Source organism: Strix aluco, chromosome 1 (assembly GCF_031877795.1).
Source record: "Strix aluco isolate bStrAlu1 chromosome 1, bStrAlu1.hap1, whole genome shotgun sequence".
Classification (NCBI taxonomy): domain Eukaryota; kingdom Metazoa; phylum Chordata; class Aves; order Strigiformes; family Strigidae; genus Strix; species Strix aluco.
In genome coordinates this window covers 56779235-56806640 of record NC_133931.1, presented here as the reverse complement: position 1 = coordinate 56806640, position 27406 = coordinate 56779235, and the positions used below count along the sequence as shown (strand labels likewise).

At 39.2% G+C, this 27406-nt stretch overlaps 1 protein-coding gene across 2 annotated transcripts in view; it reads right to left on the bottom strand.

The window, feature by feature from the left end:
• Positions 1-735: 735 nt before the first annotated feature.
• The window catches only part of VAPA (VAMP associated protein A), a 38392-nt gene continuing 11721 nt past the window's right edge, over positions 736-27406 (bottom strand). Inside the window, exons 2-6 of one of the 2 annotated variants that reach the window (XM_074822071.1) lie at positions 17670-17822; positions 9410-9513; positions 7335-7415; positions 4304-4480; positions 736-3335 (exon numbers count right to left, since the gene is read on the bottom strand). In XM_074822071.1, coding sequence (XP_074678172.1) covers positions 3177-3335; positions 4304-4480; positions 7335-7415; positions 9410-9513; positions 17670-17822 — 674 coding nt within the window. In that variant the 3' untranslated portion in view covers positions 736-3176. The remainder of the gene's footprint in view (positions 3336-4303; positions 4481-7334; positions 7416-9409; positions 9514-17669; positions 17823-27406) is intronic. The other variant, XM_074822082.1, reaches the window with a different exon arrangement.

Sequence of the window (27406 nt, the reverse complement as noted above, 5' to 3'; positions counted from 1 at the left end):
ACTACAGTAGTACATAGTCAGGGTTCCAAAATAAAAAGGACACTACTACATTTTTAATAAGTTTATTAACACTTCAACTTTTAATATCTTTGAAGAAGGCCTGAAAGATAAGGTTTGCTTATTGACTTTGTCTTTTCCCCTTTGGCAAAATGTCACCTTCCACCTCCTCCCTCCACCCTCCCTCCTCCCAAGAGGATAATGAAGTTTCAAGATAGTGTTTGGTTGCTTCTTATACATAAATTGGCTTCAATCACAGCAGCAGAAACATGCAAGCCTTGGCAAAAGTGTTTGTCAACAGCTTTTAGAGAATGTGTAGAAATGCACAAATAACTTGTGCATTGATACAGATAACTTCTTAGATGAACTTCATACATATATATCTACCTATTTTAAGTGGGTTAAATTTGGTGCCCAGAATTACTACAGAAGCTGTATCTTCTATTTAAACTAGGATTTCTTTTTTCCCCTGAATCATCATACTACCCTTTTTTAAAGTGCTATATTCATAAAAACTTTTAAATACTATTTTGATACTGTATACTTGTTCTACCTTGCCCTTTTGAGAAACCAGAAGACCAAGCAGCAATGCATATTTAACTGAAGCTATGCTTTTACCCTCACACAACTTTATGGGCATCATCGTCTGATCACATCACTAGGAGCAGTGGAGAGACTGTATTTCCCCATGCTTACGTACACAAGTAAGCAGGCAGACAAAGCAAGAAGTTCTAACCATTTCAGGAACAAAGACAAACAATTTAATCCATATTACATAATTCACTGAATACAGTTGATCTCATCCAAAGTGACTCCTGAGAGCAAAATAGTTTTAGCATTACATTTTATATACAGCTATGAAGGGATTACTGGAACCAAGACAGTCTCCTTATACCATTAGTAAGTACACTGGTTACGAGACCGCTGTACACTTTCACTTTGAAGACATTACTTAAACCATAACCAAGCTTTACCACCACCTGTTTGTTATTTACGAAAAAAGTTGTTTCAATCTGATATTATTATTTTCACCTTATTTCTGCTGCCAGACAGCAAAACCTGAGTCAGCTGCATTGAGCAATGACTCCCTTTTTCTGCTCTCAAGTCCTGAAAGTGCTAGCTACCCTTGGAAACCTCCATACACCATGCTGTAAAACATTTTATGGTCTTCCAGAGGATTTTTTTTTCCACCGCCCTTCAACACAGGAATGACTGCTCCGGCTGAAGCAAACTACATCCTGCACACTATTGCTTTCGTTATTTTCCACGTAATCAGTTTGGAACAGGCTATGAAAGTTTGATGTGGCAATGTTCTGTTAGAGAAAAAAAAAAAAAAAAAAAAAAATCAGGAGAATTACACCATTCTGAACCAGCGGAACCAAAATAATCAAGACCTTAACATAGTTTTTCCAGTCACCGGGATGGAAGGAGACTTGAATGCAGACACTGGAACAAGTAATTGAAAACATCTGTGCTTGCATGCTTAAGTGAAAAGATAAGCAGTATTTGCATTTTCTTCATCATCTTCCTTGCACATATGCAAGACTTTATAAAAAAGTTTATCACAGAGCAATGACAGAACATGATGTAATTATAATTTTCTTTTTTTAAAAAAAGCACTAGAAATCAAAGGCAACCAAGATAACGTACATCTTCTCCAGAACATTTTTCTCAGCTACATAAGGTGTGCATACACCAAGGTCTAATACACTTAGCTGCACCACATCAAGTCAAGCTGTCCAAGAGCACACACAATTTTGCTTACAGAAGTATACCCCTTCCACAATTTTTCAGTTTACAAGTAATTCCCTGTATTGGATTATGCTTAGTCAGAAGTACAGATAATGTTTTGTTCCAATACTACTGTTTGTTTTTATGACATATTCAGAGATGAGGCAAGACTGATTAAGTGCAGGGAAGCATTTCAGACCCCCAAAAAATGCATTCTTTAAAACTTAGCTATACATGGTTAACACAGGTAGATCTGTCAAGAATTGCATAAAAATTATTTTCATTCTCTAAAGGCTCACTCAGCAAATACCAACTCTTCTGCATCATGGAATTTACTATGGGTGTCTGAACGATTCAACTTGCATTTTTTGAGTATCTGCTAAACAGAATTACAAACCAAGTTAGTATACGTGAATTAAGTACCCTTATGAAATCAAAAAATAATGTTGACTCCTGGAAGACACCCAGAAGATCCACAGATGGAACAGAAGGTTGATTATTACACTCCTGAACAATCCAAGCAAATTGTTAATATATTGAAAACATTCATGTCTGGTAATTGTACCTGCTGGATATCGAAATTACTCTGTCCCAAAACATCCTCTCTGTAGCTGAAAGCAGCCAGAAAACAGTTCAATTTTTTAAGAAATGGAATGGAAACCTTTCCCCCCCCCCTCCCCAAGCTTCAATTACAACAGTCTAAGCCAGAGACTTAAGCAAATAAACTTCAAAATAGCCATTTGTTACAAGTAGCAAATTACCATGAACAATGAACTTGTTAGGAATCCCTTCTAAGAGTACGACACACACAAACAGGCTACCCAGCAGAAAAATCTGTTAACAATTTTATTCTTTTGTAATGTTAAATATTATGGGACAGGATTGTAAGGATGAAGAACTCTCGACAATGCCTCACAAGGAATAAGAAAAATGCTGCCATGATATTAGCAAAGTAAGGTAAGGAGAAAATTTACACAGTAAGAGGCACCATTTCCCCCAGCATACCTCTTGTCATATTCCTGAATGAGTGGGATTAGCAATCTAATAAATCATTTTTCAAGAGGTAACAGCAACAGATAAAATTTTAAAGGATTATTAAAATAACATTTACAAGACTCTGAACAATTTTTGAATTCTTATTAAAACCACAGAAAGAAAGAACAATTCTTTATTTATGAATTTTCATAAAGGACTGACTGTGCAACTGACACCTGCTATTGATGACTTAATATACAATTTTGTCCAGTAGCCGAACAGTTTGTCTTTTCAGATTGTGTTTTCTAACCGTGCGAGATCATTAAAGGCAAAGCCTGTTATGATGCTGTACACAAAAATGGCCACTTTTGGGCCATACTACCAATGAAGTGGTAGGTAAACAAATCTTTTTCTGGCCAAGAAAAAAAAAAAAAAGGAAGCTGCATTTTGCATGCTTCTCTCACTCATTCTTTCTACAAGATAAACTTCCCTAGAAAGAATCCAATGAAAATGGCTGCAATTACAACAAGAAGCGAAGGAAGAGAATTAGAGCCATTATCTCTGAGGGCCAAAGCTGTGGGTGATCCAGATTTATCCGAGTGAGCTACCTTTCTGAGCCTCAAGCCTTCATCCTGAGGGGGGAAAAAAAAACACAGATGGAAAAAAAAATATTTATGAACACATCTTCTTTACAATTGTAAAAACTGAAGTCAAAGGCCAAATTTACTAGCGAACATTTAAATAAAGTTTTAAAAACCCCAAACGTTACACCACATCAAAAACACCACATCAAAACATAAACATAGCAAACCATAATATTTCAAGTACAGGTAATCATCTTGTCTCTCTCTTTGCTCTGGTTAAGAAAGATTCTGAAATTCTTGCTAGGTGCAACAAAGAACCCTCCTTTTACATACTATGCGTCAGAATTAAATAGCAGTAATTCCTTACTATTAAGGAGAAACATCTGCTTTGTGTAGAGTGTTTCTCAAAATGTTCCAATGTCATCAGAATTACAGGTGTGGAGACATTATTTCATGGTTCTTTAAAGGACTACCACAGCTAATGAAATTGACAAATATCCAAAAGCAAATACATAGAAAAGTGACATGAAGTCATGTATTCACTAGTGACAGGTTACTGAAATGGCACCTTTACATAAAAATACTGTAGTGTTTGCTTACCTCCTCTGGCTAAACAATAGCTCTTGTTCACTAACAATCTGTGATACTGAATATTACTACTTTGGATCTCATTCATTATTCTTAATGAATAATAATGCAGTCCTGTTAAAAGCTACTAATTCAGTATCTGTGATTTAGACTTAAAGTAACCAAGCCCACCTTAAATAAGACCATTCTATTTAAGAAGAAAATTAAGTAGCTTCAGTATCTCATTCACGACAATCAAAGTTTCAATCACTGAGAATTTCAAAATATACAGTATGTACAGGAGAGTAAAATCGTATTACAAATCAATCTTGACATTCTAATGTTGTATCTACTTCCTGAAATACACATCTATTGGCCTAATTACAAACGAGACCTTTCAATCAAGAAGAGTGAAGCCACTTCAATATAAACACGGAAGCAGAACTTACTCTCAGGTGCCGATTTTCATCCGTCAGCTTCATAATCTCTGCTTGAAGTCTTTTGCACTCCTCCACTAGCTTCCTTGTTTCAGTATCATTAAGTGAAACACTATGTGGTTTTGGCATCGGTCCATCCTGCTTAGATGTGTTCAGTACTGGGGTGGGTTTGCTTGCATCCATATCATTCTACAAACATTAAGAATGACTTGAGAATTTTACTTACCTAGAGAAAAATCATCCACAGCTTAAAATTGAAACAGTCTGGCTACTAATATAGTTCAATGAAGTTTATATTTACAGTAATCTGAACAAAAGACTTCTCTTACCAGTTCAATTCTGCTTAGCTCAAATATTAAAAAACAAGAGAAGAATGCACTGTTCACATTTGGTATTACATGCTACTGAGACAAAAATTAATATTTTAGCTACTTAACACTGACCCAGCAGTCATTCAAATCATGGCATAAAATACACCAGACAGCATTTAAACTTGAGGGAAAAAAAATAAAAGGAAGAAAGTAATCCTGCAATAGTAAGAAACAAAACAAAGTAGAGAACAGGTTATGTCACAAACTAAAATAAAGTATGTATGGCACAAAAATTTTGCACTTATACCACCTCTTACTGAAGGAGAATAAAGTACTGCACAAACACAGAATTTTAAGTCTCACAGCATCTCTGAAATACACATTACTAATTTTGAATACAATTGAAAGGCCACATAAAAAGCTGTGAAAAAGCCAAAAATAAAACTAAAAATCTAGTTCCCACAGCTCTGCTCAAAATATACAATATTCTTCAATAGACATTAATAATATAGTGGATTCAGCTGTATAGCCCAGATTACCATTCATAAAAACACAGCATTCACATGGCAATATACTCAGAAACAGCTCATATTCAGATTCAGGCTTCTGTACTCCTACTTGCTCGGCTACACAGCTATGTCATTTAGACCACCACCATAGTGCATCCTTCATAAACAAAGTGGTCCAAGGTAAGTACTAAATGTAACAGAAAACCTTTTAAAAAGTAAAACACATATATGTAATAACAAAGCAACTAAAAGATGCAAGAATTTCTTCAGTTCCTATGCAAGAAGCAGTTATTTGGTCTACAGTATCTACTTGCATTTTACACTTTTTGCAATGCAGCCATAGATAGCTTAAGAGCCAGATCCTGCTACTCCACACAAGTACTCCTAACTGGATTTAAAAAGACCAACATATTTATATCATGAGTAAGCAGATCAGGATCTGTTGCTTTTTTAATTGATTTGCCAGCTGAACTGAATTCCTTTAGTAGAACTGAAACATCACTTCAGCTGTTTGACCTCACTGACTAGTTTCTTCATGTCAATCTTCCAGCTATGACTGGTAGGCACCTGAAGAAAGTGGCTGCTGATTGGAGTGAAATATTTGTGTCCTAGTGTAGGTATATCCTGAGGTGGCAGGTGAAGCTTCCTCTCAGGACTTGGTAGATTTCTCATTGCCAGGTTTAAGGGATTGACTAGATCAACTGCTAAAGCAGGGTTTTGCAACCCTACACTGCTGCTCAGAAAAATACAAATATTATGTACAGTCAAAACTATGAGGATATCATGTTAAAAAAAGTACAAAAGGAGGTAGTTTCGTATAATCCACTACACTTCTCTCACTACATTATACATTTTATTAAATTTAAAAAAACCCATAATTTTTCTAATATCTAACAGGTAATTTAATAAGAGGGTAAAAACCACAGAAAGTAGACAACTAAGTGCCTTAATAAATGCTAAAACTGTAAAGGTTAAGCATTTAGCACCCACTTAGGCAGCTTACACCTGAATAAAAGGCTGCATCTCATAAAATATCCTTTAAAAAAAAACACACCACACACCACACAAACCACCAAAACACATTATACTGACATAGCATCTGAAAAATAACTTTACCTTACACTCCAAAAACTGTATAATGAGTGGTTGCAAAGACAGCTACTGGCCAGCTAGCAGCCTTCACAGAGATCCTTTATGCATGTAAATATTGAGATAGTTTTTACATGCAGGGATTCGTGCCACTTTCCCCCAACACACCTTATAGACTACTGTAAAAATTGGACAGTACTAAAAAGAAAACTCAAATCCATGAAGTGAATAAGGTTGTTTACAGAAATCCTACTTTAGTGCTCTAATTCACAATGCTAAAAGCAGCACCAAAAAAAACCAACCCAAAACAAAACCTAAACAACCCAAAATACACACTATTAAGATTCCATAAATCAGAATTTCAAGTATGAGAGGAAAAAAAAAAGTTAATGCATAACAATTTAGTCATACTCTGCAAAACTTCTAGGTAACTGGCAATTAACTATTATTCCAAATATCAGGCAACACAAAACAGACATCTTCAGTCTATATACAATGAAACTGTCATCTCCTACACAATTGGAATAGATTTTGTCTGAAGGCAAGAGCATGAAAGAGGTAATGGAATTTACTTTTTTTGTCTGGTTATCTCTTTACCACTATCTTACAAAATGCATTTAGGATTCCCAAAGCATGCATTAACTTCTAATCAGTACTTCCTTTTCTGATTCAACTGAATTAGAAACACCATTTTAAAATTGAAAAGCATTTAATACTTTAAAAAGCAAATGATACAATGTACTTTTCACTGTATGCAGTATTGAAGATTCTTTTTTAATCTGACAGTAATAAAATGCTAAAGCAAATCAATAATAAAATTAATGAAAGGATAATAATTTTTGGCACTAGTCTCCATTGCTGGAGGTTTTTAAGATGCAGTTGGACAGGCTGCTCCCTTTCCAACACAAGGTTGGACTAGATGGTATTTCAAGGTCCCTTTCAATCTGGACTGTTCCATGATTCTATGAATCCTTGAAAAGTTATACACTGAACACACCTCCTGTCTAATTTAGTACAAATTCCTACAATCCATTTAATCAACAAATCAAATAGGTCTAAAAAAAAATTCAAAACAAATTTCTGTGAGATCCTACCAGTCAGTGTAGGACAGTTTCTTACTCTTTTCTTACTTACCAGTTTATCATTTTCATTGGGCATTTCAAACACACATCTCAATTTGGAGTCCATTAACTCATCAGGTTTTGCTTCTTTCCACTAAGACAACAATTAATATAGTTACTTAACATGCCAGACTCATGCAAACATCTGAACAGTTCATACGCTTGCTCTTAGTACTTGCCTCCTACACAGCCTAATACTGTCCTTACCCTAGCAGCAATTTTCAGACGTGCTTCTGAATAGCGGTTTTTTGCTCACTTTGACTACTGCAAAGTAATGAAAGCTACAAATAATTAAGTCTGGAAACGAAAATGAGTAAACTGAATGCAAGGATAGATCCAGAGGTTTGCAGGTGATAGGGAAGCGACAATACAGCAGTTCTTTTAACAGACAATGAGGAACAAGTACCATCTGAGTTGGTTTAAGAACAAAGTTCTAGCCCTTGGTAAATGTCCCATCTTGGAAGCACCAATTTTAAACAGAAGATTGAAAGACATCTTTTACTGACTCTATATTTAGTTCCACAGTAAATTTCTTTCGTTCTTCATATTTTAAATTTTTAGCCACTTCCTCCTTTTACTGCGTAATACATTACAATTTGGGCCTAGAGAATTTTTCAAAGCTGTTTATAAAAAACATTTTAAATTCTAATGGTTATCAATATATTTAAATATTTGTGAAATATGCTGGAATCTCCCTGCTCAATGGACAATTAACTTTCAAAGCATACACTTCATGTGGTTGCCTTAGGCTCAGAGACTCATCTGAAGACTGCAGCAATTTTTCCAACAATAGGTCCTCTGAAGTTACCTCAGAATTGCTGGTTTAACAGACTAGAATATTCAGGCTTTCCATAACATCCTTCCTTTTTTTTTTTGTTCTTTTTTTCAGTGGCATTAGTTGTACAGTGACTTTAACTACCAATTTTCTGCAAGATCTGTTTGTCAGTATTCTATACTTGAACACACTAAGGAAGATTTGAAAGGTATTTCTAAAGGGGATTTTTATATCCTCACCAAATAGTTATGCTTCACTTACCACACATAGCCAAGAGCTATCAGAGCATATTAAGAAAAAGTAAACCTGACCAGCAAGGAAGAGATGTTAACTTTCTAGCTATATGTCTCAAAAGCTTAACAAAATCTAAAAACATTTTCCACTGTTTCCAGTGAAGAGTAATGCCACCACAGTTTTTGCCTTTATGTAAGGGGACAGAGCCTAAACCCACAGTGGTCTAGTGGATTTCAGTGATTTATAAAACCTCATCTTCATCCTTTGTTTCACCTCTCCTCCTCTGCCTTGAGTGAGCATTGAACGTACCTGTGTAAACTCAGGCATTCCTCAAAACAGTCTCTAGAGACAGAAGGCTCTGCATCATTTCCCTCCACCCTAATATACATGCTTACGTCAGTCCACATACACCCTAAAGGGCATGCTTTGACAACTGAAGGCTTCCTTCCAATTGCTGCCAGCTTGTAATGTCAGAAACAGGTGTCTTTACTTTTGAACTAACAAGCACAAACCTAAGTATCTTCTTTCTGAATCTTTCATCAGACCAATCCTGTCAAAGAACTGAATCTACATGTTCTATTAAAACAGAAAATAAATCTATCATTTGTGCTGTGTTTAGCCATTTGCTGTCTCGCAGAGAGAGACATATCTTAGTTTTCCAAATGTTCTAATTCACTTTAATCCCACTCAACATTTCACTTAAAATACTTTTCAGAACAAATGCACCCATTTCATATAGATTCAGACTTGTTGTTTAAATATACTTGATTTCTTCAAATACAATCTGTTTATCCCCTTCAGATTAGTTGCATATAAGGTACAACGTGCCTGTATTTTAACACTGAACTGACTTTACCTTAGACTCACTACTTCCATTCAACCAGTTCACTAGGCAAGTTCTAAGAATTGAGCTTGTATTTAATATTAAAAACTCTGAATCACATATGGAAGTCATTACTTGTTTACAGAAAACCCAATTCTTCTCCAAAAATAAACCGCAGAAACATAATTCATTTACATTTAAGCCTGAATTTTTAAGGACAAAAACCCAACAGTCATTATACCCCATTTTTACTTACCACTGCTTCCATATCTGAAATATTTGGTGGTGCATAGGTTGTTTGTACCATAAACTTGTGTTTACTCTTCTCATTTGGGTCATAGTCAAAAGGCTGCAGCATTACTGTTCAAAAGAAAAAACAAAGCATAAAACTCTGGTTCTTCAGCTAATCACTGTAACAAGCCACTTCAGATTTGCTTCTCACCGAACAGATACTGAAAGTTAAAATACAAAGGCAGTGTTGAAAGTAGAGCAGATGTACACTGTAGCAACAGGTACTGAAAGAAAAAAGTTTCTCAGTCTGGTGTAGCTGACATGATTATTTCCATAATTACTATAGCTAGAAGGCATTTCATATACACAACTATGAACAACCAGATCCTCCTGTAAGACACAAAAAAACCCCCAAGCAAACACCACAGAACTTTTCTTTGGAATAAACACATTTCATGATTAAGTGAATGCAAAGTTAAAGAACTGTAGCACACACGACTATAGTTACTCAGGGGAAAAAGAAAAAAACCAAACAGGAGAGAGAACCTACCTCAGTAGACTATCAAGCAGTGGGGCAAGTTCAACTGACTTCTAAAGGTGCATTAATGCTGGGAGCAAAACTACTAAAATGGTTCATTCAAACTACTGTTATTATAGAAGGTGAAGCTGCCTGGGGCTTTAATAATACATCCACTTTCAAACTGAGCTCTTTAAAAAAAAAATTATAGTGATTAGTTATGTACTAACTACACTACACATTTTAGTCAAGTTTTAACATTCTTAACCATAAGTTCAGTCTAACAGTTAACATTTATCCAGAAGTACTCCACTTTATTCTATTGCAAGTTTTGGGCCTCCACCATATTTTATCAGTGAAGAAAGAGGGATGGGATTCAAAATCAAATTCCCTGTAAAGGCAGCTTTAAGTGAAACATTAAAGTAAAACTCATAATACCCACTCCTTGCATTTTATCTTATGTATTTTCTTGCTGAAATTTCAGCTTTCAACATACTGTAATGCACATTTAAAAAAAAAAAAAACACACCTTCTGGATGAAAACAGACATTTTTGACACAACATAGTTTGTCCTACAAGTACCAGAGGTAGAGTATGCAAGAGATTTGGACTTTCTGAATGACCTTTTTCCTGTACTTTCAGCTTTCCAAAGTTGAAAACTGTTGGTCAAGAACAGAAACTCATGTTTCTGAAGTTATTATTTTGAAATGTTCACAAGCTCAGTGAAAAAAATTACATCACTAACAGTATTTATAGCCTCCATTATTTCTACAGCACTACAATACTTTTAAATGAAAGATTTAATTAAAGAAGCACAGTACCTTCATCCATCCAAGTTGTACAATGCCATCCAGGAGCAGACTGTGTTTTTACACCACATAGCAGTTGTCCAGGTCACCCTGGCATCACTATTTTTTGTGTGGTTTCTTTAGTTCAAAGGGACTGAAATAACATGATGTGTGTGATACAGACCAGGAGATTTGAACTTTTATAGGATATAGCTCCATATCCAGGGGCATAATATAAGGGTTTGCAGAAATACCTGAATACACAATGTTTGTTACAGTAGTGTTGGGGGCCTACCAAAGCAAAGAGATAGATACACAACCAGCAGAGTCCACCTCCAACTGTAACGTCTGTCTGAAGTGGACTCTGAAGCAAACTATCATGCTCACCCCCTTGTCTTCTCTCAGAGACAATTAGTTGCCTTACTCCAGATGGGAGAACAGGACCACACAAATTATATTTATATGTGTATATGGCTACACTTGCAACTTGGTCTACCAGAGGACAAGGACTCAAGAGTGAACTGTACAGATAAATTATTTGCCAGTGTACATACACTTTTCTTCCACAGAATGGGAATTCTAGTTCAGTATATCTTTACACAAAATTAAAGAGAAGCTGAAGTAGTTTCAGATTTAAAAAAAAAACCAAGAATTACATTTATGGAGTCCTATCAACAGGTATCTGTATATTTATTTATTTTACAGCAATGAAAAAGCTAGAGCAGAAATACTGATTTAGCTGGAAAAACACAGTCTGCTCTGAACAATCTTTCCATATATACCATATACCAATTCAGTCTGTAGACTTCAATACTGCTACAACAATTCAATTATATTTTCCATAATTCTGAATCTTCATTATAGTTCAACATGCTTCCCTTCACACAGCGAGTAAATTCTTCACGGTAGGACTGAACTGCATTAGTTTATTTTATAAAGTACAATATCAAAATTACTAACTTGGCCTTTCCAAATTTACTAGCACCTATGAAAATAAATTACTTCTAAATTTAATTACACTGCCACCTAACTTTAGGCCTTAAACACTAGTTACAAGCTGCAGGTGTTTGCTACAGGATGGTTTATTTTTTTTTTCCTTAAATGTTACATACAGCATAATCAAAGGATAAGTGAATAGTCTGAATCAGGTATATTTTACAGACAAAGCACATAAAGGAGTTGCAGTATTTGACATGCTTTCAAACAGTCCTATTTGGAAAGGTTTAAAAAGCCAAGTTTCCTTAATCATTGGTCTCACTGTGATCCAAAACATAACTGATCAAACTAAATGCTTCTTTCAGGTACGGATGCTATAGCAATTTATCTCTAAGAACTGTTCCATCAACAGACTACTGAATAGCACACAGTACTTCAGTTTTCTAAAGCCAGGGGAACAGATGGAGTAACCTGAAAGCCAGCTTTCCATCATCAGAGAACTTCTTCACCTGCTGGCAGAATTCCTGGATAACTAGTTAAATAAACTTTATGTTCTTTGACCGCTCAGTAACAACCGAAAAACTGACTGAGTTGAAAAGCAGCAGAAAAAGACAATCCACAAATTCAAAGAGTTCTTCAAGCTCCTCATGGTTTTAAGTAATCATGGAAAAATCTCATTAATATATGAAGCCACAGTTTTCAACATGTTCTTGGAATCCCTGAGTAGTCCAGAGATCACACCTAGGGGAGCTGCAACAAACAGTTATGAAAGCAAGCCTCTTATTAACAGGCCTAGGAGGGCTTTATCTCCACAAAAAAAACCAACCTTAAAGGGGTCTGAAAACCAGAAGGAAGAACAGTAACAAGTAACAGTAACAAGTTGTTAAGGAAGAAGAATAACACATTATATTCTGAAAAGAAAAATCAACAACAAGCAACCACTGTTAACAAGTTAACAACAAGCAATAAATGATATAACAATAGCTAATAAAGGGCATCAAGGTAAAGAATAACAGGTCTTACCAAATTAGCATTTTTTGAAAAAAATGTATAAAAATGGCTGAAGAAGGTTACCTTGTGATTCACATTTGAATAATAAACAAAATGCTCATGGACTTCCTTAAAATGACTGTTGCATCATATAAACAATGAATTTAAAACTTGGCTTGACTCTGAATCAGCACAATGCATTTATACAGGCTGAAGACAGCTAACACTATCTCAACATTTAGCTCTGAACATGGAGTTTCAGCTCATGGTATCCTATGGTGTTTCTCTGCACAACAATGTGAGAGAAATCTATTTTTAATTATACGAAAGATGAGTCAGCACCAAAAACATTCCGTTGAGGGATTAATGAGATAAAGTGGGTCACTAGAAAAATTATCTGCGTACTTGGCTTACCAAGTGACCCAAAAGAAATTATATGCTTAAAAACAAAAAGATGAAGCTGACATTTCTGGGAAGAGAACTTAATTCTGAAAAGCACTGTGGAATCATTGTAACTAAACTAACTACACATGAAAGCATCTTGGGGTCACTGTAGTTGAATAACTGCATGAGAATCCAGTAATACAGAAAAAAGGAAAACAAAGATTCCCTGCTATGCAAACTGAAGAGTTGAGCAGTATGACACACTTTCCCTTTATTGGTGAACCTGAGGCTGAAATATTGTTTATAGCTCCAACATTGCCTCATTTAAAAAACTGAAATATTCAAAGTATTAAAAAGATGATTTGTAACTATGAAAACACATTTTACAATAGGCAAGTGACATACTTCAATCTATTCAATTCCCTGAAAGTCCAGAAATATCTTGACCGTGATGCATGACTATACACAGGAAAGATCCCTGATACCAGATCAAACACACAGTTAAGATAAAATGGCTGTAAGTTGAAGACGGAAATAAAGTAGGCTTGACTCTAGAATATTGAACCAATAACCAGCAAAACGATCTTTCATCCACAAGATGCTGGATTGTCCATGGTAAGCAACACTGAAATTTTATCATATCAGTACAATATCATAGAACAGTACAGTATCAGAACAGTATCACAGAACAGTTTGGGTTACAAGGGACCTTAACAATCATCTTGTTCCAACCCCCCTGACATGGGCAGGGACACCTTCCACTAGACCAGGCTGCTCAAAGACCCGACCAACCTGGCCCTGAACACTGCCAGGGAGGGGGCATCCACAGCTTCTCTGGGCAACCTGTTCCAGTGTCTCACCACCCTCACAGGAAAGAATTTCTTCCTTATCTCTAATCTAAATCGAACCTCTTGCAGCTTAAAGCCATTACCCCTCATCCTATCCCTACACTCCCTGATAAAGACTCCCTCCCCATCTTTCCTGTCGGCCCCCTTTAAGTACTGGAAGGCTGTTACAAGGTCTCTCCTGAGCCTTCTCTTCTCCAGGCTGAACAACCCCAACTCTCTCAGCCTGTCCCCATAAGGGAGGTGCTCCAGCCCCCAGATCATCTTCATGGCCTCTTCTGGACCCGCTCAAGCAGGTCCATGTCCTCCTTATGCTGGGGACCTCAGAGCTGGACACAGCACTCCAGGTGGGGTCTCACAAGAGCTCAGCCTGCTGGTCACACTTCTCTTGATGCAGACCAAGATACGATTGGCCTTCTGGCCTGCAAGCGCACACGGCTGGGTCAGATTCAGTTTTTCATCCACCAATACACAAGTCCTTCTCCACAGGCCTGCCCTCAATCCACTTACCACCCAGCCTGTATTTGTGCATGGATCTGCCTCGACCCACATGCAGGACCTTGCACTTGGCCTTGTTGAACTCCATGAGGTTTGCATATGCCCACCTCTCAAGCCTGTCAAGGTCCCTCTGGATGCCACCCCTTCCCTCCAGTGTGGCAATCACACCACACAGCTTGGTGTTGTCAGCAAACTTGATGAGGGTGCACTCAATCCCGCTGTCCATGTCACCAAAGATGTTAAACACCACCCGATCCCAACATTGACCCCTGAGGAACGTCACTCATCACTGCTCTCCACTTGGACATCGAGTCATTAACCACAGCTCTCTGAGTGCGACCATTCAGCCAATTCCTTATCCACCAAATGGTCCATCCCTCAATCCATGTCTCTCCAATTCAGAGGCAAGGATGTCATGCAGGACAGTGTCAAAAGCTTTGCACAACTCCAGGTAGATGACATCAGTTGCTCTTTCCTTCTCCACCAACGCTGTAACCCCACCATAGAAGGGCACAAAATTTGTCAGGCACGATTTACCCTTAGTGAAGCCATGTTGGCTGTCACCAATCACCAAAATCCTTATCTTCCACGTGTCCTAGCACAGTTTCCAGGAGGATCCACTCCGTGATCTCGCCAGGCACAGAGGTGAGACTGACTGGCCTGTAGTTCCCTAGGTCTTCTGGTTTTCCCTTTTTAAAAATGGGGGTTATGTTTCCCCTTTTCCAGTCAGCGGGAACTTCACCCAACTGCCACAACTTCTCAAATATGATGGGTAGGGGCTTAGCTACTTCATCCGCCAGTTCCCTCAGGAACCACAGGTGCATCTCATCAGGTCCCATGGACTTGTGCACCTTCAGGTTGCTTAGATGGTCCTGAACCTGATCTTCTCCTACAGTGGGTGGTTCTTCATTCACCCAGTCCCCACCTTTGCTTTCCGCAACTTGGGCAGTGTGGTTGGAGCACTTGTCCATGAAGACTGAGTCAAAAAGGTCACTGAGCACCTCAGCCTTCTCCATATTTCACATAACCAGCTTTCTTATTTCCTTCCGGAGAGGGCCCACATTGTCCCTGGTCTTGCTTTTACCACCAATGCACCTACAGAAGCTTTTCTTGCTGCCCTTGATGTCCCTGGCCAGATTTAGTTCTTTCAGGGCTTTGGCCTTCCTAACCTGATCCCTGGCTGCTTCACGGTTTCTCTGTATCCCTCCCAGGCTACCTGTCCTTGCTTTCACCCTCTGTAGGCTTCCTTTCTGTGTTTGAGCTTGTCCAGGAGCTCCTTGTTCATCCACACAGGCCTCCTGGCGGTCTTACCTGACTTCCTCTTTGTCAGGATGCATCGCTCCTGAGCTTGGAGGGGGTGATCCTTGAATATTAACCAGCTTTCTTGGGCCCCTCTTCCCTCCAGGGCTTTAGCCCATGCTACTCTGCCAGGCAGATCCCTGAAGACACCTCTCCTGAAGTCCAGGGTAGGGAGTTTGCACTGCGCCCTCCTTGCTGCCCTCAGGATCTTGAACTCCATCATTTCATGGTCACTGCAGTCAAGGCTGCCCTTGAGCTTCACACTCCCCACCAGCTCCTACTTGTTGGTGAGAAAAGGGTCCAGCATAGCAGCTCTCTTTGTTGGCTCCTCTGTCACTTGGAGAACGAAGTTACCATCAATGCGTTCCAGGAACCTCCTGGATTCCTTATGTCCTGCTGTGTTGTCCCTCCAATGGATATTGGGTTGGTTGAAGTCCCCCAAGAGGACCAGGGCTTACCAACATGAAGCTGCTCCTGTCTGTCTATAAAGGGCCTGGTTTGCCCTGTCTTCCTGGTCAGGTGGCCTGTAGCAGACCCCCACTATAATATATCCTGTCCCTGCCTTCCCTTTAATCCTGACTCATGAGCTCTCGGCCAAGTCCTCATCCATGCACTCCAGCTGGTCACTGACATAGAGGGCGATCCCCCCTCCATCACATTCTACAGATCATATTAGGTTAGAAAACTGGTATCTCTCCTATAAGGAAAGTTACTATACATTTTTAATCAATCATAAAGTTTTCCTGAGTTATTCCTTGCAACATTTGAACATATCACCTGAAGATTCTTTTAAACTTCCCAAAGGGTGTAAGGATATGAATCTGAAAAGCTCTGAGGATTGCCCCGTGTTTCCATTTTGCTTTGCTACAGCTCTCAAAGGGTTCTATAAAATCAGCTTTCTAGACTTGGGAGATCCTGGAGCTCACACCTCTATTGCCTGTAATCTCTATAACATATAAAACCACAGCATATAAAAAGAGGATTCCCCTCTCTCCAAGTTGGGAAATATGGTAGGTGCAGAGAAATAAAAGAGTTTCTCACCTCTTACAGTCACTGGTTTGAGAATTCCCTTTATTCTGGAGATTCCTACCTCAAAACAATTGGGAGAATGACCTACAAAGATCATTTACCAAATCAGAAGACTGATACCTAGTCATTTCCCATTTTCTTGAGAACGTCTACTCCCACAATTACTAACACCTGGTCTTTTTGACATTGTACAGTCCAGTATAGGATTGGACCATTATATACAACCAGCTATCAAAACTCTGTGGATTGTCAGAATGAAGTACATAAGCCAAACCTACATGGAGTTTCATGCAAAAAAAAGAAAATATTGTCTGGCTTCAGGACTCACACTCTGCTGAAAATTAAGGATTCTTTTTTTAATCCCCTTACCCAAAAAACAAAAACACAATAAGGAGAGAGTGTCTCTACAGTGGAACATACAAGATTTCTTTTCAAGTTTAAGGGCTACAAACTGCTCCACCTACCTAAAAAGACAGAAAATACGGGTTTTTTAAAGCAATTTAATGATTACCCCTTAACATATACTACTGTGATAAATGGAAGAATTATGAAACAATAGAGTCCAGGGACAAATACTATGGTCAAAACAACTGGTCTACAATTGTGAATTTTTTTTTTTTTTTTAAATGCAATGAACCGTCAAATGTTAAACTTTAAACACATCTGAGCAGTCAAACAATGCCCTACTTCACGATATAAAGCATGAATATAGAAGTCTGAAGGCAAAGGTACTGTTAATATCACTGCCCATTTCCAACTTTCTTTTCCTCCTTTTTAGAGAGCTGCCAATAAATGTGACAAACAGCAAATATTTCTGTATGGAAGATTTGTCATGGATCATTGCAGCTCTACATCAAATTGACATTGCCCTAATGAAGAAGAGGAGTTTTATTTTTTAAAAAGCTGACAAACTTCATACAGCCTCTAAGATCAAGCATTAGGGAACTTTGTGAAAGGCCTAAAAAGGTCTAATGCACAACTGTACATATCTGTTTTTACCTGAAACAATAACAGACGATCCTGGATCAATAATTCCACTGTTCGGCCTCACACAGTACCGACGAGGTGCTGTGGTCTTCACTTTGAAGCATACTTTTCTATCTGATGGATTTCGTAGTTTAAGATTTGTAGTTACTACATCTGTAAAGGGACCTGAAAAAAGGTTTGGTTTTTTTTAAATATGCATCTATCTCTGGGAAAGAAATCTGTTTATACAGTACAAATTACTCTTAAAATATAACTTGATGGCAACAAACTTCTAAAAGCAAGTTAAACCTTACATCTGTCAAGCATATATACTGTTACATGCAAAGCACACTCTACCACCTTAGTTCTAATAATACACATTACAGCAATCAACAAATAACTCTTAAATAGTATTACAGACTCAAGCTGCTAGCCCAAGAAGTTCATACATACATATGCTAATCTTACCAAATCATTCTTAACATTTCAAATACCTAGGAGGTAATGGTCATATGCAAAAGTCAATTTTGCTCAATTTTAATTTAGGAGTAGAGGCAACATACGCTTTGGAACTCTTTCAACTGTTTAAAGAAAGAAAAGGCGTGATATTGAAACATACTACCGTTCTTGAGATTTCAACTTCTGTTGCACTTCTGAGCTGCCACAGACTTGACAGAAACAGACATCAACCTCATCTTTTAAAATAGGCAAGGGAGATGATACTCTGTTTATGCATATACTCTAACTGATCCACAGAAAATAAGTTGTAGTTGTCATATTTACATATTCAATGCAGTGTATTCTCTAAATCGTGTTTATGTAAACCATCAGGATAGGAATTGCATCTAAGACTGGATCGGACAACAGGCATAATTTCAATGTCAAGCTGCAAAAGCACATCTTCCAGGAGAGATCATCTTCGTGTGATGCCATACAGTAGCAGCACAAAAAGCAAGTAAGGTTCACAGTGTTCTCAGCTGTGTTAATCTCCGTTACGCTTGTGTCATCTGAAAGCAAGACTGCACAGGCACTAGAAGAATGTATCTTAGAAAAAGGAACTTCACATGAACAAGAAATGTATTCAATAATATTTCATGTGTACATTAACTTAAGAGCCTTCAGTTCTTTAAAAAACACACATTAAATTACTACAAAATAATTTTCATCAGTATTGAAAACATGACAGCTACTCTTTCATTAAAAAAAACACAAAGAAAGCAAACTTTAGATTAAATTGGATGAAAAAATATATGTGATATGAACAAGTGGCAAGGTACAATAAAACCACTAATTGCATAAGACAAAGGAAATCAATTCTTTTCTGAACACTTTATTCCACAGAGGTGGCAGACTACTCTGAAGGAAACTGTACTGGCCACTATCAAACATGTTACTACACTAGAGGGCTCACTATCTGACCAGTGTCTTTGCTTCTATAACTCTCATTCCAAATCCTTGATTTTGAGAGAGTGCTAAACAGAGCCTTGACACAAAACACCAAGATACAAATCAATAAAGGACTAAAACGTGAATTGCCGAGATGTAGATGAAGATACATGTGAGCTAGGTTTACATTCAATGAGACTCTTCAGAGAGAACAGGAACTGTTACTTGTCTGAAACTTCACTTCTAATCTGCTTCATACAGTGGATGAAATAGTCACTCCTCTCTATCCAAGCAAACGTGACACAGCCCCCAAGAGGAAGATTTACAAAACTACTTCAAAGTTTCCTGCCACTTGCCTCTTGATGCCTCTTGCAGGATCCAGTTGCATTTACTTATAGAGTGATCCAAAAATAACTCCCATCACCCATACCACAAGCAGAACTAAAATCAGGCAGCTGAATAATCCTCTAAATCTCAGACTGGTGATACACTCAGAAAAGACCAAATATTTATTTTTTCAAGCTACACAAACATTGTTGAGGAAGTTATTCTGAGAGCTTTACTAATAACCACTTAGGCATTGCCTTTGCAGTGCCCAGCGGTATACAGCACTTGAATCTGGCTTTCAAAACTGTGCGTTGTTTTCTTTTTAATTGCAACTCTAGACAACCTGAGGAGCTCTGCTTATCAATCTTCTCAACTACTATTACTAAGGAATCTTTGCTCAAAGGAAAAAAAGCTTAGTTCAAAGGCTCATTTTGAAAGGCACAGTCATCAATAAAAGGAGCTATGCTATTCAAAAATAGCTTAAGACAAAAAAAGCAGTGAACTTATAAACTGATGATAAACTGTTTTTTAAAACTTTTTAAAAAAGATGTTCTGTTTCTTTTGAGACATGAAAAGTCCCTTTATGCCTGTCTCCTCAAAGTGCATAATAATGATAGGATTCAAAATACTCTTCAAATTATTCTGATATTTACTGTCAGTTCTAACACCACAGATAATTAAAAAAAAAAAAAAACAAAACTGCTTTTGTTCCCCAGGTACATGAACGCAGTGACCTCCTTTGCATTTCCTGAATACTTCCCAAAAAAGAGCCTTTATCTCAGGGACATTTTTTAGTGTCAGATATTTCTTTCAGAGTGGACTGAAATCTTTTTTAAGGTCTAAAGCACCCTTCTGTCACCTGCTTTCTAAAAGATTTAAAGAAAAAAAGATGTATAAAGCCTCTCAAGACTTGCAACCATGAGATTTAATACATAGCGGGTAACAAACTGGTGCACAAAAGGAAAAGATGACTGAATTTCACTGTTTCTGCAGAACCCAGCTATTTTGGTAGTCAGCACCAACAGACAGTACTGATCTGAGTATGGACAGGAAGGAGCAGACACAAAGATAGTAAATCAGAAAAATGTATCTATTACCATTCAAAGGAGCTGCACGAGCTAAAGTAGCATGACATATCCTTCAAAAAAGAAACCATGCAACAGCAGAAGAGGATTCTGGAGTTCCCACTCACACAAACATAAATACCACTACCCTCGGGGGAGTGCAGAAAAAAAAGTACAAGCTGGTACTAACAGCCTGAGTGCAAAACCCTAAATCATGACAGTTCCTTGCGAAAACCAAGAGAAGTGGGGGGGAGAGGGACAACCAGGAAGGAGAAACGTTTTAGGCCACGCCACACAGGCCACATCTAAACAAGGAAAAGTACATAGATGGACACAGGCATTCTGCACATGCGCCAAGATGGACAAATGGATGCCAACTCCATCTCAGAAAACACAGCTACACTAGGACAGGCTTATACTCTCAAAAAGAACATCTCGCTGCTTGCATGGCAACCAGGCCAAAGATGGTTTTTATTTGAGCACTTAAAACCTCAGACAGGCTCATGTCTAACTGTACCCACCACACAAAATACCTCATGAGTACTCATCTACTGTTGTTTGCCAAATACTTCCACCATAAACTGCTTAAGACTATCTTTCATATTTGCACAACTTATGACAATGGACTTCTAGATCTGCAACTAGGGTTTTCAGAAGCTGTGGTAATTTAATAAAATCCTCAAGCTATATTGATGTAACTATGATGTCCAATGACAGAAGATCGTTGCTTTATTGTAATTTCAATCTAACAACCTCTGGGAGTCAGAGCTACTTTAAAAGGGACAGGGAGTTCAGCAACCCACTTAGCCGTGTAAGTTCATGACACCAATTACAGCATCTTCCTAGAATAAAAATTGTGAGAGTGCCAGGTTATTCCAACTGTTTTGAATGGAGCAGTGACAATCGATGCAGAGATCTTTCCTGGGTTTTTGACTTATGAAGGCCTTAGAAAGGAATGACAAACACCTGCCTAACCACACGCAGAGATACTAGAGATCTCCAAAACCATTATGTACTGAATTTCTATTTCGGCAATCTTACAGTGCAGCCACTGCAACACTAATGTCAGGGTTGCCTCTGGCAACTATGCATCTCGGACTACAGCAACTAGTGGGCAGATTCTGCACAGACAGCTTCCACTGCTGAAACACAGTGCCAAGTTTCCTGGCTTGCCACAGGCTTGCCAGTTACACTGCAGTAAAAACAAAATACTATGTATTACTGAATAGGTAGGACCTGTACAGAGATCTTTTTGATCAACAGTGTAATCTTCTCTTCAAATTCAGGTCTCCTTCAGTTCCTTGGCTCCAAAAGTCAACTTCCTACCACTTGGGATGGTCAAACATAAGGGAAAAAATTACAACTTGAATATGTCTTTCTAGAGTGGGAAGGAAGAGCTTAGACAAACCTCAGCCTGTGGTATCCCTAGGAAAGTTGAGATCACTGTTAGTATCTCTAGCTGTTGGTAGTATGGAGCAAACAAAGAACTTCTGAGAAGTGGACAGGTTTGGTTATCAAGAAGCTCCATTCAAAATTACTAAGGCTGCCATAATGTACACACAGAGCCTGTCACAGAATATCACCTCTACCTAAAATTGGATAAGAAATTATCATTTTATTAAATTACATAAAATCTTTGATAATTAGCAGGCAGATAACTTGTAGAGTTGTACAAAAATGAGCATGCATTATTAAACAAATTCAACAACATTTTAGATGAAACACTTAAGTGTTAAGTATATTGTCCCCTTTGATTTAAGACACTGAATTGTAGCTGTTATAAAAGCTAATACCTAAGCTGACTCTGCCAGAAAGCACTCTATTTCATGCATGGAACTAAAGTTTATTTAAGCTGTAAACTGGCACAGTAAAGTGAGATATTCAACCACATCTAAAAACAATGTAAGTACACATTAAAAAAGTACACAGACTGGCAAAAGGAATCCAAACTCCTTAAGATGTGTAAGTTACAGTGCTAACTTCAAAAACTATTGGGATTATATGCTTTAAGTGGGATGCTTTTTCACAACTGCTTCATCACCTCTGAAATTCCAAGAACACTTGAAACATACAGAGCACTTCAAGGCATCTTTACTGAAACAAACTCAGGCAGGGTAGTTTTCTTTCAGTGCATATTCAAGTCAGGCTGGGCAGACAAAGAAAGATCATTTACTGCATTTGCCAATTTGAGCCCTAATGAAAGATGAAGGTGTTAAAAGTCAGCAGGATAAAAACTAGCGGTAATAATATAAAGCCAGCAAGACAAATTTTGAGAACAAGTAACTGACTTTTACAATAGACCTGACAGGAACAGAGTAAGATCTCCATCAACTCATTCTGCTAGAATTAGAAGTAACAATGGAATAAAGGCAAATTAACATAGCCCCATGTAATCGCCATTCATACAATGTAATAAAGAATTTTTAATTAGGCCAAAATGTAATTGTTTTTCTTTCCCATCATTTGACATAGCAATCACAGAATGGTTGAGGTTGGAAGGGACCTCCGGAGGTCATCTGGGCCAAATCCCCTGCTCAAGCAGAAACACCCAGAGTCAGTTGCCCAGGACCATGTCTAGACAACTTTTGAATATCTCCAAGGATGGAGACTCCACAGCTTCCCTGGGCAACCTCTGCCAGCACTCAGTCATCCTTACAGTAAAAAAAAAAAGTGTTTCCTGAAGTTCAGAGAGGACCTCCTGTGTTTCAGGTTGTGCTCATTGTCTCTGGTCCTGTCACTGGGCACCACTGTAAAGAGCCTGGCTCTGTCCTCTTTGCACCCTCCCTTCAAGTACGTGTGATGATGAGATCCCCCTGAGCCTTCTCTTCTCCAGGCTGAACAGTCCCAGCTCTCTCAGCCTCTCCTCATAGGAGAAGTGCTCCAGCTCCTTCATCAACTTGGTGGCCCTTCACTGGACTCTCTCCAGTATGTCCCTGTCTCTCTTGTACTGGGGAGCCCAAAACTGGACGCAGCACTCCAGTTGTGGCCTCACCAGTGCTGAGCAGAGGGGAAGGATCACGTCCCTTGACCAGCTGGCAACACTCCTAATGCAGCCCTGGATACCACTGGCCATTGCAGCAAGTGCACGTTGCTGGTTCACAGTCAACCTGGTGCCCACCAGGACCCCCAGGGCCTTTTCTGCAAAGCTGCTCTCCAGCTAGTCAAGAGCCCAGCCTGTACTGGTGCCTGGAGGGGTTGCTGCTCCCCAGGTGCAGGACTTCACACTTGTTGAACCTCACAAGGTTTCTCCTGTCAGCCTGTTTCTCCATCTGCCAGCAACCTCAGCACTCATGAGTACATTCCATTAGGGCCCATGGACTTCGGTATATCCAGTTTACTTAAGTATTCCCTGACCTGATCATCTTCCACCACTGAAGGAAAGATGTCTAAAAATGAAAGACCAGTGTTCTGCAGCAAGTCAAAACTACCTTGACTGTCAGGTAAGAAAACTAATCTTAAAATATACACAAAGCACTTAATTGCTCCAAAAGGAATTTTACAGTGTTTTCTGAAAAAAACATAGGTGACACAGCTGACACAAAAGACAGTGAGAGGAATGCTGTTTATTTCCATAAATTAGTTTTAAGAAATGAATATTCAGACGTCTGTGAAAACAATCTGAAGAGAATCCATAACATGCATAGCCAATGAACATAATTCCTTCCTCTCAAAGTATCAAAACCATGATCATTCAAATACCTTCTTCAACTGGAAGAAAAATTCCAACTCTTAACAAATCACCTGTGTTAAAATTATTCAGTCTATGAAGCATAACAGCTTCAGTTTCAAGGATTAATACTTCAACGTTATAGGTCTCAATGATCAGGGATAATCACAGAATCATCAAGGTTGGAAAAGACCTTGAAGATCATCCAGTCCAACCATTAACCTAACATTGACAGTTCCCAACTACACCATATTCCTCAGCGCTGTCGACCCTACTCTTAAACACCTCCAGGGATGGGGAATCCACCACCTCCCTGGGCAGCCCATTCCAACACCTAACAACCCGTTCTGTAAAGAAATACTTTCTAAAGTAAATCAGTGGATAAAGGTACAAAATTAATAATACCTACAAATAACCATGCCCTCAGGTAGATATCCATATATTAGAGCAATAATACAGAATCTTTCACTTCTTATTCTACCCTTGAGAAACAGTTATTAGTTTTATCATCAACCTGCACGTAAATGTCAGAATGCAAAAGAGGCTTTATAAGACAGCTGACGCACCTCAATGTCCACAGCTCCTGAAGGCTGATTCTAGGCTAGCAATGTTTACCAAGGGTAACATCATATTTTATCTGAGTTCCCCACAATGACGTGCTGTCTGCATCCATGCTGATGGTGTACCTGTCAAAGATTTTTCCTTCTCTTCCAAAAAATGCTGAAACAATGCTCATTTTTTAATCCTAATAGTTCATCTTCCCCTGTCAAAAGGCCAAGCAGAGCCTATATATGGCTACACATCTCAGAGGTGACTGTGTAGATGCTGGCATGAATGCTTTACCGGGAGTGGTATAAGAATCATAGAATGGTTTCAGTTGGAAGGGACCATAAAGACCACTTAGTTCCAACCCCCCTGACATGGGCAGGGACACCTTCCACTAGACCAGGCTGCTCAAAGACCCGACCAACCTGGCCCTGAACACTGCCAGGGAGGGGGCATCCACAGCTTCTCTGGGCAACCTGTTCCAGTGTCTCACCACCCTCACAGGAAAGAATTTCTTCCTTATCTCTAATCTAAATCGAACCTCTTGCAGCTTAAAGCCATTACCCCTCATCCTATCCCTACACTCCCTGATAAAGACTCCCTCCCCATCTTTCCTGTCGGCCCCCTTTAAGTACTGGAAGGCTGTTACAAGGTCTCTCCTGAGCCTTCTCTTCTCCAGGCTGAACAACCCCAACTCTCTCAGCCTGTCCCCATAAGGGAGGTGCTCCAGCCCCCAGATCATCTTCATGGCCTCTTCTGGACCCGCTCAAGCAGGTCCATGTCCTCCTTATGCTGGGGACCTCAGAGCTGGACACAGCACTCCAGGTGGGGTCTCACAAGAGCTCAGCCTGCTGGTCACACTTCTCTTGATGCAGACCAAGATACGATTGGCCTTCTGGCCTGCAAGCGCACACGGCTGGGTCAGATTCAGTTTTTCATCCACCAATACACAAGTCCTTCTCCACAGGCCTGCCCTCAATCCACTTACCACCCAGCCTGTATTTGTGCATGGATCTGCCTCGACCCACATGCAGGACCTTGCACTTGGCCTTGTTGAACTCCATGAGGTTTGCATATGCCCACCTCTCAAGCCTGTCAAGGTCCCTCTGGATGCCACCCCTTCCCTCCAGTGTGGCAATCGCACCACACAGCTTGGTGTTGTCAGCAAACTTGATGAGGGTGCACTCAATCCCGCTGTCCATGTCACCAACAAAGATGTTAAACACCACCCGATCCCAACATTGACCCCTGAGGAACGTCACTCATCACTGCTCTCCACTTGGACATCGAGTCATTAACCACAGCTCTCTGAGTGCGACCATTCAGCCAATTCCTTATCCACCAAATGGTCCATCCCTCAATCCATGTCTCTCCAATTCAGAGGCAAGGATGTCATGCAGGACAGTGTCAAAAGCTTTGCACAACTCCAGGTAGATGACATCAGTTGCTCTTTCCTTCTCCACCAACGCTGTAACCCCACCATAGAAGGGCACAAAATTTGTCAGGCACGATTTACCCTTAGTGAAGCCATGTTGGCTGTCACCAATCACCAAAATCCTTATCTTCCACATGTCCTAGCACAGTTTCCAGGAGGATCCACTCCGTGATCTCGCCAGGCACGGAGGCGAGACTGACTGGCCTGTAGTTCCCTAGGTCTTCTGGTTTTCCCTTTTTAAAAATGGGGGTTATGTTTCCCCTTTTCCAGTCAGCGGGAACTTCACCCAACTGCCACAACTTCTCAAATATGATGGGTAGGGGCTTAGCTACTTCATCCGCCAGTTCCCTCAGGAACCACAGGTGCATCTCATCAGGTCCCATGGACTTGTGCACCTTCAGGTTGCTTAGATGGTCCTGAACCTGATCTTCTCCTACAGTGGGTGGTTCTTCATTCACCCAGTCCCCACCTTTGCTTTCCGCAACTTGGGCAGTGTGGTTGGAGCACTTGTCCATGAAGACTGAGTCAAAAAGGTCACTGAGCACCTCAGCCTTCTCCATATTTCACATAACCAGCTTTCTTATTTCCTTCCGGAGAGGGCCCACATTGTCCCTGGTCTTGCTTTTACCACCAATGCACCTACAGAAGCTTTTCTTGCTGCCCTTGATGTCCCTGGCCAGATTTAGTTCTTTCAGGGCTTTGGCCTTCCTAACCTGATCCCTGGCTGCTTCACGGTTTCTCTGTATCCCTCCCAGGCTACCTGTCCTTGCTCCTACCCTCTTTAGGCTTCCTTTTTATGTGAAACAGGAATTGAAACCTTTTGCTTGCCAGTCTGATGGACAAAACACAGGAATACAATGGAGTGGCACTTCAAACAGACAAAACAAACAATTTGTTTTCTTATATTTTGTTTCTGGATCAAAATTTCGTATTCACTCCAGCTTGTTACTGACATGTTGCTAGTCGCCAAAAAACAGTAAAAATGCAATAAGCATCTATCTCAATGGTAAAGTACAGCCACAGATGATTACCATGAATTCTGGTAAAGATAACATTATCTACTTTATATATTAGATAAAATACCGGCTAAAAGGAGATTGTCCTGCATTTACTGTTAAATATGACAATGGTTTGTTTAGCCTCAACAACAACAAAAACCACTACTAATAAGATGGTATAACATGGAATAAGTTGTCCAAATATATTAATGCTTGTATTTAGTTTAAGCTTTAAAACATAGCAGTCGGTGTCCAGCTCAGTCATATGTCTACTCTGGATATTTTTCCTATCAAAAGAGTGCCATTACTGAAGAACTGTCATGTTACTAACCTCAAAGGCATCTTTG